General features: G+C 54.1%; 1 protein-coding gene across 1 annotated transcript; it reads left to right on the top strand.

The window, feature by feature from the left end:
* The first annotated feature begins 238 nt into the window (after window positions 1-238).
* ATP6AP2 (ATPase H+ transporting accessory protein 2) lies at window positions 239-11,801 on the top strand. Its single transcript, XM_078868998.1, has 9 exons — window positions 239-396; window positions 3,944-4,092; window positions 4,666-4,794; window positions 5,089-5,181; window positions 5,585-5,698; window positions 7,001-7,054; window positions 8,592-8,729; window positions 9,044-9,172; window positions 9,432-11,801. Exons 1-9 carry the CDS (start codon window positions 285-287, stop codon window positions 9,624-9,626), a joined length of 1,113 nt encoding a protein of 370 aa, XP_078725124.1. The 5' UTR covers window positions 239-284; the 3' UTR covers window positions 9,627-11,801.
* Window positions 11,802-13,785: the final 1,984 nt, after the last annotated feature.

The following is a 13,785-nucleotide window of genomic DNA, read 5'->3' as shown; positions in this document are numbered from 1 at the left end:
TCCAAAAAAAACCCCTCCGCTACGTAATTCTAGATTTGAAGCTTTCGTGACTGCAATCATTCATACTCTTAGTTCTTTCGGTAAAGTCACGTAGGTAAAAAAATGAAATAAAAATTAATAAAAAATAAAATAATACCCTCCGCTACGGTTGTAAATTAACGTTGACATTATTCAAATTAGGGGGGTGCGGCCTCGCCTCATGAATATTCATGAGGGCGTGTCCCGGTGTCACGGGACCACCGCAGTCAGCTGACTCGCGACGACTCCCGCAAGCGCCTCCGTCGATGTCGCCTCCAGCTGCTGCCGCTGCGACCATGGCCCCGTCAGCCGCGCCGCTTCGCCTCCGCCGCCTCCTCCTCCTCGCCGCCCTCGCGGCTCTCGTCCTTCTCGTGCAGGGTGAGAAGCGGTCGGAGTCGAGGTTCGCGTTTTAAGGGCCACACGACGAGTAGCGAGTGGGGACGGGGAGGCAAGGCCTGGTCCGCTTCGGAACTCAGGCCTCGGTCTTGCCTTGGCAGCCCCGCCGACCGGAAGTGAGGGAAGGCCGGTAAGTGGGGGGCTTGTCCTGGTCGGCCTCGAGAGATATTGACCTGGGAATGGGTTTTGTTGGGTTTAAGGAGAAATGTTTATCGAAACGAGTGTTAACGATTTTATTTGTAATGAAATTGTGACGTGTTTTCGTGTGTGTATATAGTTGGGTTGGTTCCTTATGAAGATTGGTTGGATCGTGGGTAGTGGTTGTGTGGGTTGTAATTATTCTGATGAAGGCGTTAACTGTGGTGGTGATTGTGATAGTGATCAACATCACCACAGCTACCACCATCGTTACCACAGTGCCACAAAACTATTACCTACATCACTACTATCATTATCACCATTACCACCATTGCCATCACTACCACCATCAACCATATCGAACATCAATTACCATACTTATTATTACCACGACCACCGTCATCTCCGCTCTCAACATAATAACTCTATAACCTTCACATCAATCGAAATGTTTACGACCACTGCTACCATTCCCAACATCCTCAACACTACCACCAACCACCATCAGCGCAAGTGTTACCATTATTAATCTCTAGGGTAACTGTTGAAGTTGCACGTCGCATTGCAACAGCAAAGTTCGGTTTTGAATTAACGCTTTGGTTTGGCGTGGTTTGGCGATGGTGAGGTAACTGTAACTGTCCACGTTTTTGTTATTTTACCAGGCAAGGTCCACTGAACTATTACAACTCTTTTCAGAAGCGACCTGGCCGTCACAAGTGATAGCTCAACGAAGTGGCTGATCACGTGGGAATTTATAGCAGTCAAATTCTTTATGATGTTGATTCTAAATGTGGAGGGAAAAACCGGAGGACCTGGATAAAAATCCACGCGACTCCGGGGAGAGAGACACGCAAACTCCAAATCTACAGCAGCAGGCGTCAGGGTCGGGATCGAACACACGACCTCCTGTATACCAGGCGAGGTAGTTAACATCTCCTAGCCACCGTGATGATGATGAGAGAGACACGAAAACTCCAAATATGCAGCAGGCGTCGGGTTCGAGATCGAACTCACGACCTCCTGTATACCAGGCGAGATAGTTAACATCTCCTAGCCACCGTGGCGCCCCCAGGTTGCGAGCGAGTTAGTGTGGATCATTGCTTGCGTCTCCATTCTGGTTCACACCGGAGAATTTCTGTGCAAACTTGAGAGAAAAAAACACAAGAAACTAATTATTAGATTATACGGCACATCACGAACAAACATTAAAACGAGCACTGCATCGCGTGCTTTTAGATGCGCTTCTGCGGCCGTCTAGAACGCTCTTCCGATATTATGAAGCCACTGGAGCTTGATGGAAAAATAACTTATTTTAGAACTACATGTTGTGTTAGTTTATTGTCCTTTTGGATGGTGAGGCGAGTAATGGAGGGCACGCTGCCCTTTGTTGGTGCATGAGGGGACGCAAAGACTTAAGTCTGGCGAGGTCCGGTTCCCTCTGAATGTGGCCAGTGTTTGTGGCCTGGAGTTGGGATAAAACCGGAGCAGAGCTGAGTGTAGATGCTGATATCATCAACACCAAACACATTGCACATGCTGGTCCTTGTTTACAGTGCAACCCTCAATACACACGTACATGCTGCACACACGTGAACATACGCACTTGTATATACACACAAATACAAAGAACCCCCGTATAGCCTTAATAGACTGTTCGGGCAAGTGCTGCTAGCGATCACCAATGAAGGCCGGAACCGTAGACGAAGGAGTGGGTGGCCAGCACCACGCCCGATCGCCTTTGTCTCCCTAGTGGCGATGTCTACACACTGTACCAGGTACTCATTTGAGGCTGAGTCGACTTAGGGGAGGCCCAGGACCGGTTAAGATAATCGTCACTGGTGTTGGCTATGAGTGGGAATTGAACTCGGGTCGCCGCTCCCCATATACATACACACACACAAAGATTCCTGTGTGGACCTTTATTTTGTTTTTGGGCAAGCGCTTTTCATGAGCCCATACAGTCATACCCACAATTACGTTTGCACACATGTACACCCATGGACATGTACAGCCCCCTTTGTCAATCCACTGCTGGATGGAGCTTTCCTACTCCATGTAGGCGATGTGTCTCTTTTTTACCATACCATATTTCACCATACTAGTAAGTGCGGGTTGGTGAAGGCATGGGGCATAGACGTTGGCACGTAAAAGCTCAGTACAACAGTGGATTTTGCTGCACTGCCCTATGTGGTGACCTGGGTTCGATTCCCAGCCACGGCTAACACCGGTGGCGAGTGATACCAGATCCAGTCTTGGCCTCATCCTTCACTAATCTGACCCGTGTGGTGAAGTATGGTCAAACAACACAGAAATGGAGAGGCCTTCATCCACCAGAACATTAACAAAGGGCTCTACTGTACATAACCGTACATTAATACTCCATTATAAAATATTAACATATAATCACTGACGTTTTGGACTATGACCCATCTTCAGGGTACGGAGATTTTGGCTGACTTTTAGCTGGAGGTTGCACTTTTGACTGTCAATCCAATACTTCAATAATTGTCAGCTGGTATTTTGTCAAATTACACGTAAAACCAAGTTTAATGTGACGGGGTCTTTTTTGTGTGTGTGCGGTCAAAGATAACCAGGTTCAGACCACCAACTCCCCTGCACTTGAGAACCTGGTTTAATCATAACTCAAGTCTTCAAGTCTCTATTTTAATCTATTGGGGGTCTGTGTAAGCCATCGGTGACCAGGCTGAGAGGCCATTCACTCTCATCACATTTGAGTACTCGGTTTATTCCTTGGCAGGGCGGCTGAATCCGGGATTTGAACCAAAGAACTTGGCAGTGCCGGCTCTGTGTTTCTGACCTCGAGGGACACGCGGGCGGACACCGGGGTGCGATTTTGACAAAATGAGCTGACTGGAGGTGTTTTCCCCACGGAGATGGAGCGATGATAACGGCTCTCTGCTCGTGGAGCTCGACACGGATTGTTGAGTCGTGAGACCGAGAGAGGTGGCGACAGCGTGAGTGGGTGGGGGTTGGGGGGTGGAGCCCTTCATCCAGCAGTAGATACATCATGGCCGATGATGATTATATTTTATAATTGAAGAGAACTGTGCAAGACTAAGCTACACCAGTAAATAGCAAATAAAAACACTTTGTGAATGGAGCGTGACCCATCTTACTCACGAGCCAAAGTTTCTCCTCCCAAGTTCTCCAGCTGAACGGCAGCCACGTCACGTGGGTCAAGGGTGGCCTGCCTTCCTTTGCGCGCCGCACGTTAGAAAAGCAGCGGGGGCTGGTTGTTATTGGGCTGATGGTGCCATGGACGAGCAAAAAAAAAAAAATCAAAATCTCATCTTCAGGATGAAGCTTGCCACGTGCCGACAGCCGTGGGTGCTGCACCGCTTGAACGCTTCGCGTTTGGTGTGATGATCAGGCGCGGCAGCGGAGGCGCCGCCGCCGGCGGACGGGCTGCTGGTGCTGCGGGCGCCCGCGTACGTGCCGCTCGCCAAGGAGGAGGCGGCGCTGCCTGGGGACCGCGTCGGAGACCTCGTCTCGCTGGCCATGGGGTTCTCTGTGGAGCAGGTGGGGCCCGCTGTGGGGGGGGCCTAATAGTTGTGGTGATGGTGGGTGGTGATGATGGTGGTGATGGTGGTGGTGATCGTGGTGGTGATCGTGGTGGTTTCTGTGGTGGTGATTGTGGTGGTTTCTGTGGTGGTGATTGTGGTGGTTTCTGTGGTGGTTTCTGTGGTGGTTTCTGTGGTGGTTTCTGTGGTGGTTTCTGTGGTGGTGATTGTGGTGGTGATTGTGGTGGTGATCGTGGTGGTTTGGGTGGTGGTGTTTGATGCCATTGATAGTGGTGATTGTTTATGGTGGTGATGGTGATAGTTTCCATGGTGGTGATATTCGTGATGGTGAGTGAATAATGATTTTGATTGACTGGTAGTGGTGTTTGTGGTGGCATCTGATGATGGTCGTGATTGTGTGGATGATGAAGATGATGGTGGGAGTAATTATTTGGTAACAGAGTGGTGGTAATGGCCATGGTGGTCTTGATGGTGGCTGTGTGTTAATGTCGATAGTGGTGATGGTGTAGTGATGATAATATTGACGATGATGTTGACGATGAGATGTTGATGTGGTGATGTGGTGATGCAGGAGCTCCCGTGGGGCGGCCTCGCAGCAGGTGATGTGTTTCTCCGTCCCCGCGCCTTCCTGCTCCTCTCCCTGCTGGGGGCAGACGAGCGACTCCTGCCCAAGGCCATCGCCTCCTACCGCGTCGCTCACGTACGCGCACATACGCGCACATACGCGCACATACGCGCACATACGCGCACATACGCGCACATACGCGCACATACGCGCACGCAGGCGCATGCAGGCGCACGCATACACTTACACGCGTATACACACTTGCTTATACGCACACACAGGCATACACAGACAGACACTCATGTACACACACGTATGCTTGTATGCACACACACGTGCACGCACATCAAAACATTCATGCTGCCCATGCTCTTGTTACCGCTGCTAATGTTGCCGCTGTGTACGTGTGTGTGTACGTGTGTGGAGCAGACGGTGCCGGTTGACTTGTCGTGGGTGAGCAATTCGCTGGAGTCGTCCTTCGGGGATGACTCGCTGATGCTGGAGTACTCGCCCATGCATCAGGTGAGCCCTCAAATTGGTGCTCGGTTTATCTACTCTCATCGGGTATAATGTATTGATTTGAATGTGTGTGTGTGTGGGCAGTGGGTAATGCAGTGGTCGTAGCACACTGCGCTACGAACCCGGCAAGCGGAGTTCGATTCTTGCTTGCAACCAATAATAGCGGCAAATATTTGAGCCTGTCCCGGACCTCTCCTATGTCGACTCACCGTTAAACGAGGACCTGGCGTGGTGGTGTGAGCACTGGGGAGAGACGAAGGCGGCCGGGCGTGATGTTGGCCACCCCGCCCGGCCCACTCCCCTCGTGTGCCGTGCCGGCCTTCATAGGTGCTCGCTTAACAGCACTTGCCCCAACAGTCAGGTGAAGGCTGTGTGGGGGATCTTTGTCTCGTGTGTCTGTGTGCAGTTCATGTACGGCTTTGGAAAGGCATTTTCTCAAATCGCGCAGTGGGAAAACCTGCGACCTCGCAACCTCAACACGGCCATCGCGCCTGGGTCGTCCCTTAATGTCACCGTGCAGGTTCGTTTGTGTGTGTGCGCGCGCGTGTGTCGGTACGTGTGTGTGTGTGCGCGCGCGCGCGTGTGTCGGTACGTGTGTGTGTGTGCGCGCGCGTGTGTCGGTACGTGTGTGTGCACGCGCGTGTGTCGGTACGTGTGTGTGTGTGCACGCGCGTGTGTCGGTACGTGTGTGTGTGTGCGCGCGCGTGTGTCGGTACGTGTGTGTGTGTGCGCGCGCGTGTGTCGGTACGTGTGTGTGCACGCGCGTGTCGGTACGTGTGTGTGTGCGCGTGTGCTACAGAGCTGGCCCGGGTTAGATTCCCACTCACGGCCAACACCAGCGAACCGTTCCTGGGCCTCCCGTAGGTAGGTCGACTCCACCTCAAATGAGTACCTGGTGTAGCGGTGTGTAAACATCGCCACTAGGGGGACGAAGGTGGCCGGGCGTGGTGTTGGCCACCCACCCCATCGTGTGCCGTGGCAGCCTTCATAGGTGCTGCTCGCTAACAGTACGTGCTCCTACAGTCTGGTAAGACTATACGGGGGGCTCTTTGTCTTTGCATTTTAGTATATGTATGTGTGCCTGTGTGTGTGGCCTCAAAGTGCACATAGCCTGGCACAGCGCGGTAGTGACGTCATCGCCACTTCGTGGGGAATGGCGGTTCTTGTGGGTGTCAATGTATGTGTGTGGGGGGGGGGGCGGTAGTGTAGCGGTTAGCACCCTGCACTACAAACCTGGCGACCCGATTTCGATCGCCGCTCACTGCCACCAACACCAGTGACGGGTTATTTGGACCAGTCCTGCGCCTCCCCAAGGTCGACTCGGTCTCAAATGAGAAGTTGGTGCGATGTGTTAACAGCACCGGGGAGACCACACCGCCTGCTAATACACTGCACCGGCCGTAATAGGTGGCTGCCAAACAGCACTTGCCACAATAGCGAGTACGGCTCTGGGGATCTTAGTGTGTGTGTGCGCGTCTGTGGGGGTGTGTGCGTGTGTATTTGTCTTTGCGTGCGCCTTGTCCGTGTTCCTGCGTGGATGCTGCCGGTTCCTGCCGGAGTCGTGGTTCCTCGATTGTCGCCTCCGAATTCACCGGCATGGGATTCCAACAGGGCGAGCGCGCCACCCCGTGGCGATTTATGGAAACGCCCAATATCATCTCTTTCATTTGTATGGAAAGGCAGGTTTCACGCAAGTGAGTTTTTTGTGGGGGGGGGGGGGGCGTCACTGGGAAACGCGCGTGTCCGAGTGTCCGAGTGTTCGTGTGTCTGTGTGCGTGTCTGTGTGCGTGTGTCTGTGTGTCTGTGTGCGTGGGGTGCGCAGGAGGATGCGGAGTTCCTGCTGGAGCTGCGCTTGCTGCAAGAGTTTGCGAAGGCCGTACGTCACTCTACCCTCTCCTCCCTCTCACCACCTTCTCTGCCCACTCTCTCACCTCTCCTCCCACTCTCACCTCTCCTCCCACTCTCACCTCTCCTCCCAATCTCTCACCTCTCCTCCCACTCTCACCTCTCCTCCCAATCTCTCACCTCTCCTCCCACTCTCTCACCTCTCCTCCCTCTCACCACCTTCTCTGCCCACTCTCTCACCTCTCCTCCCAATCTCTCACCTCTCCTCCCACTCTCTCACCTCTCCTCCCTCTCACCACCTTCTCTGCCCACTCTCTCACCTCTCCTCCCACTCTCTCACCTCTCCTCCCGCTCTCTCACCTCTCCTCCCACTCTCTCACCTCTCCTACTCATCCCCTCTCCTCTTCCACCTCCCACTCACCTCTCAGCTAGCATCGTCATCATCTTACTACAATGAATGACTCAAAGATGTTCTCATAATTCTAGCGTTAATTTGCTCATTCAAATTTTATGCCATCCTCGTGATCAAATGTTTATAGAAAGATGTTTACATCATCATCAAGCTTTCATTTATTGCAAAATGCGTTCATCATTGCCATCGCCATTGTCATCAAACTGCCATTGATTTTAAAGACGACTGTCCATCATTTTGATTGTAACTTAATCACCAATGGCCACACAAGGGTGAGGAATCGACCATATCCTGGAATATCAACAATGAGTCTGTAGGTCTCGGGGTCTCAATGCGAGTCTTTGGTGACCAGGCTGACACCGTCAACTCTGCGCTTGAGAACCTATTTTCAGAACAACTGGGGTCTATGTGAATCACTGGATATCTATACAAGTCTATGGGGTCTGTATGAGAATAAGAGACTATGTGAGTCTGTGGATCTGTGAGTCTATGCACCGATCTTTGGTGACCGGGCTGAAGCCATCAGCTCTCTTGTGTGCTTGAGAACCCTGGTTTAACCGCTGTGGTTGTGCGTCCGAAACCCGGTGCTGGCTCTGCGTTTTTGACCGCTGACCTCTGAGCCACCCGGCCACTTCAAACCTCGCCATCGATGGGTTCGAGAGGTCAAATGTCAGAGGGCGCTGGGGCCGGCAGCGCTGAGATCCTGGGTTTGAATCCGGGTTCCCGGCAGCACAGCCTCGGCGCATGAAACCGGCTTCTCAAGTGCAGCGAAGTCGATGATGGTCTCTCCGGTGACTGCACAAACAAAAACAACAAAATACAAATGCGTCGTTTGAAAACCTTGATTCTGCACTAATTTGAGTGCAGCTCTTGAGAATTTAAACATTGGGTTGACTGCCCGTGCGACGAACATTCTCTCCGCACCAGGCCGGGTCGGAAAGTGCTACCCCAGTAATTTTGAAGCTGTTTTGGAGGAGTAGTTCTGTGATCTCCGCTTCCGCGGGCCGCTCTCCAACGCAGCGGTCTGCGCTGCTCCGTGAGTGATCAGTGACCCTCGTCACGTGACGCCTTGTTCGCCGGACCCACAGAACAAGGGGGGGATGAGATGGGTGAGCGTTTGGTGTGTGTCCCCCCCCAACCCCCAACCCGTGTGTAGGTAACCTCCGCTAGCCCAGCCTCCCCAGCCGTAGTTGCCGTGGAGTTGGGGGGGCTGCTGGGAGTGGTGCGTCGTCATGGCGATGGGTCCGCTCAGGCGGAGGAGGCGAGGAGCATGCTGGGACACGCCGTTGCCCAGGTAACCTCTCGCCCCCACCCCCCCACCCGCTCCTCTATCCACAGGTCGACACATTTTTGTTTCGATTCGATTTTGGTATTGACCCCCCGTCTCGTTTGTATTGCTTTTCGTCGATTCGTTCATCTCGCCGGTACGGAGTCGTCCACGCCACTCGCCCAACTGTGCCGGCTGCGTGTGCATTGTGCCGCATCGTCACCCCGGGGTGGCAAGGAGTCCGTAAAGGTGACCTCGGTAACCAACCACACACACGGTAACGGCAGCCCTCCCGTGGTCACGGTCACCGTGGCGACGCTGTCCCGCTTTCTGTGCCCTAGTTTGCGGAGGACGTGGCCGGCGTGTGGGGAGGGGAGGTGGTGGTGGCGGCGCTTACGGTGGCCACCGCTCCGGAGCCGTCCCTGCGCAGGGCGCGCTCCGTGCTGCAGCTGCGGGAGACACGGAGCAAGGTGGGAGACGGCACCACCATCAGGCGACACCACGCACCGGCACCGGCACCACCACGCGGCACCACCACCACCACCACACAGCACCACCACCACCACGCGGTGTGCAGCTGGGAGACGAAGCCAACCGGGCGTGGTGCAGGCCACCCACCCCCTTAGTTGCGACGTGTCAGCCTTCATCGGCGTACTTGCCACAACAACAGTTTGTGCGAAGGCTACAGTGGTGAGGGGGGTGGTGACCCCCTTTGTCTGTGTGCATCAGGTGGACTTGCAGAACCCCTACAACCTGGCGTACCGCTACAACTACAACTACGCCGTGGTCTTCAACATCGTGCTGTGGCTCATGCTGGCCATGGCTCTCGCCATCATCGCCGTCTCCTACGGGATGTGGAACATGGACCCGGGCCGCGACAGCCTCATCTACCGCATGACCAACCAAAGGCTCAAGGCCGATTAGACTCCCTCTCACCAACCTCCCACCCCCCGCTCCACCCAGGTGTCTAGTGATGCCCCCCTTTCATAAGCACCACACCCCCCCCCCTTCTCGTATTACCTCTGTCCCCCATCCATTAATTCCGCTCCCATCTAGTATTGTCGCACACCTCATTGGTGACACGTCCCATGTGGCTCTGCTCCATCTTGTTCCACCCCCCTGGGTACTGCCCCCCCCCACACCTCTGCTACCACCTCGCTCAGAGCCCCCCCCCTCACTGATGCTGCCCCCTTCCTCTCCATTGGCTGACGATATCACCAACCGACCGTCCGTTCATCGGATGGGCAATCGCCGTGCATTTCGGCAACCATAGTTTTTTTTTCCGCGCTCTGATGTAAATTTTTATTTTTTTAATTATTTTTGCGCGGCGTCACTTCCTCTTAAGCCCAATCATTGTGATGTCATATCCTGTGTCGTCGACACCCCCTCCCACCCGCCCCCTGCCTCCCCTCACCACCCACACCGAGAGATTTTGTGTTTTGCGTGAATTGCCGAGCGTCGGCCCCTTTGCCCCCCCCCTCGATCCCTACTCTGGGTTTGTAGTTGTTGTGATTCGTGATCCGCGCACGACGTCATTTTGGTGTTTGTGTCGTCAGCCTTGTGTGGTTCCCGTCCTCTCCCTGATCTTCAGAAACACTCCGTGCTTGCCGTGGGTAGTTGTGTGTTTGCTGTAGATGCAAGTGATGGCTGCGGCTTGTGCATTCACTCGGCTCCATCCCACCCACCCACCCACCTCCCCCCGCCTCCCCCAGGTGAATCGTCACCCACTTGCGGGGGTCACAATTTGATTATCGTTGTTTCGGTTTTTACCGTCTCGGTTCCCTCTCGTTTCTAGTTTTGTTCCGTCTCGTTATTCGCCTCTCCTCCCCTTCTCCGTTAGCATGAACGTAACAATTGAATTTGCATTTCGAGAAGGCCTCAATGCCATAGGCGAGGGTGCCACCACCACTCCTCGACGCGCGGCGACCTCCGCCATCGAGACATCTGTGGAAAAAGCATTATAGCTCATCAGATTACTCCGGTATAAATAAATAAATATTCTGATCTGCTCTTAGGTGTCTTCCCCTCAGTCGCTGGGCCCGTGGAGACGACCGCTCCCACGCCCGTCTTGGCAATCGGCCTTCTCCCACTCCACCCTGCACACGCGCCCCACCCAGCTAAACACAAACACATCAATCTCGTGATGAGTTCAAGAAAGCGGTGTTCATGCGAACTGCGTGCTCACAATCGCCGGGTAGGAACCGCAGGCGAGCTGCTGGAAGGCTGCCAGGTGGCGTGAGCCGGCGCTACCGACAAACAACTGCTCTGCGGTTCTATACGTGTTAAGATGGTTTCAGCCAGTGAGTGAGTGTGCATGTGGGAGGGATCCGCTGTTGCCCGATCTCATCTACGACGAGGCTCCCCACCTGTCACTCCGGCGTCGCTCATCCCGTCTTGCCACGACATTCCCAGCGTCCGTCTCGAACACGCACCGGCCCGTGATGCACCATCGGCCGCTCTTGGAGCTGCGGAGGCATACATCGTCACGGGGTTCTCGCACGCACTATCACTCGGATTGCTGGTCATTCTCGGCCTACGATTTTTTTTTGCTGCCACGGTCACGGAAATTGTGAAATTGAAAGGAGAGAAGCCTTGGAGGTGGCTGACTGGATAGATTGAGCACTTCCTTACAACACGTGCGGTGTTGTCATGTGCTGAAGGGCTTCACGTTGTGCACGGCTCTGCATTGGCCGTCGGGAGAATGGAGCAGTGGGCCTCAACTGGAATATGGCTGACTTTATCCACTTTGGTATAATATATCAGTTTTTACGTTATAATTCACATTTTAACAGTTTTTTGTTAAATTAATATATTTAAAAAATCGTATAAATGTCGCCTGTTTTATGTAAATGATATGCTAATGAACCATTTCATACGAAACGGATGCGAACAAAACGACAAAATGGGAGCTAAAAATAATCCCAGAAAACCGCAAACGAGACGAAGCAAATCACAACCCCGAATCGACACGATCGTCCTGGTGTCATGCCCGGAGGGCGCAATCCTCTCCCGCGCGTCTCGGATGCTACTGATGATGTGTTATTCACGGACTCGCTGAGCAAAATCATAATAATTATAATAATAAAGTGTTTAACCCTCGCGGGCCCGAGTGCAGTGTGTGGCACTGCTTCTGTGTATGTGTGCTGAGCGTTGGCGCAGTGGTTCGCGTGCTGCGAGACGAACCTGGCGACCCCAGTTTGATTCATGCTTACAGGCCCCCAAGACCAAATACGATTATCGCAACCGGTCTTGCGCCTCCCCTAGGTCGACTCGGCCTCAAATGAGTACGTGGTGCTGTGTGCAAGCATCGCCACTAAGGAAATGGCGTGGTGCTGGCCACCCACCCCCTCGTGTGCCGTGCAGGTCTTCATAGGCGCTTGCTAACAGCACTTGCCGCAAAAGTATGTTAAAGCTATACGGGGGATCTTTGTCATGAATAGCTCTGACTCCCAGCCACGCAGCGCTACCCAGACCTGCCCACCACCACCACCACCACGAACGGCCCTGGCCGTCTGCGGAGGGCCAGTGGTCCCAAAATTCTAAAAGAACAACCCAAAGCTCTGGCCTCTTCATTTGCATCGAAGGCCTTGACCCGGCCAATAAAGCAGAGATGTAGATCCTGTTGAAATAGTATGTTCTATAACGCGAATTGGATATAACGCGATGAATGCGTTAGGGAACGCATTTTTTTTATATAGCGCGAGTGCGATTTGGATATAACGCGATCGAGGTGAACGGAACGACGTCGCGCGAGTAGCAATAGGCGGTCGCCTCGGCACAGCGTCATCACACGAGGCAGTGGGATGCTGCTGGATGCTTCGAGATGCTACCCACGTGCCTCGGTCTTTGCTCGGCCTGCGTACGCGTCTCACGCGTTATCGCGGACTGTGCTTCACCCCCCCCCCCCCCCCATATATTATACATTGTACTGGTAGGAACCTCCTGGTTACACCAACCCACAGGGGATTATTGTGTCCGTCGTGCAGGGAGGGGCTGGGTGGGGAGGGAGGGGCTGAATGGGGAGGGGCTTGGTGGGGAGGGGCTGGGTGGGAAGGGTGGGGAGGGGAGGGGCTGGGTGGGGGGTGGGAGGGGTGGGGCTGGGAGGGGAGGGGGTGGGAGGGGAGGGGCTGGGTGGGGGGTGGGAGGGGTGGGGGCTGGGTGGGGAGGGGCTGGTCACCCCGTGGTGCCCTTATAAAACTCAACGTTTAACCTACTCACGCCGGCTTGTGCCCGCCCTCACAGTCGGGCATATTTGCGGAATACACCACGCCGCTGTTGACCCTGGCCATTGACCGAGCAACCCAACGTTCTTACCAGCTCCCTCCACAGGAATGTGTTTATAACGCGATATTTCCATAACGCGGTGTTCTTCAGGAATGCAACTACCGCGTTCTATGAGAACAGACTGTACCGTACATTTGCTGACGGGACAGAGAATACCAGGTCCGTGCAGAACCACCCTTGCCTGAAACCATACCAGATCTGCGATCTGGTTCAGATACAATGGGGAGGCTGATTGATGCCTCGGTGTAATTCAGGAATAACTGTGCTATGAACCCGGCGACACGGGTTTGATTCCCGCTCACGGTCTGGGGCCTCAGTTGGGTCGACTCAACCTCAATGAGTACCTGGTGCGGTGTGTAAACATCGCCACTGGGGGAGACAAAGGCGGTCGGGCGTGGTGCTGGCCACCCACCCCATCGTGTACCGTTCCGGCCTTCATAGGTGCTCGCTAACAGCACTTGCCCCTACAGCGTGTTAAGGCTATACGGGGGATCTTTGTCTTTGATGTCTGTATGGGGAACGGGTAGCGCAGTGGTTGGTGTACGAGCCGCTGCGCTCCCGGTGTCCCGAGTTCCATTCCCGCTCACGACCAGCGCCGGTGACGATGATCTGCACCGGTCTTGGGCCTCAGCTGGGTCGACTCAGCCTCAAATGAGTACCTTTTGCGATGTGAAAACATCGCCACCGAGGGAGACAAAGGCAGCCGTGCCGGCCTTCAAAGCCTATACGGGATGGATATTTGTCTTCGTAGGCACGAGGAGCGGTAGCTTTGCGGTAGAGGCTATACAAGGCATCTGTG

This window comes from Lampetra fluviatilis, chromosome 27 (genome assembly GCF_964198595.1).
Source record: "Lampetra fluviatilis chromosome 27, kcLamFluv1.1, whole genome shotgun sequence".
Lineage (NCBI taxonomy): Eukaryota > Metazoa > Chordata > Hyperoartia > Petromyzontiformes > Petromyzontidae > Lampetra > Lampetra fluviatilis.
This window is presented reverse-complemented; position numbering and strand designations above follow the sequence as displayed.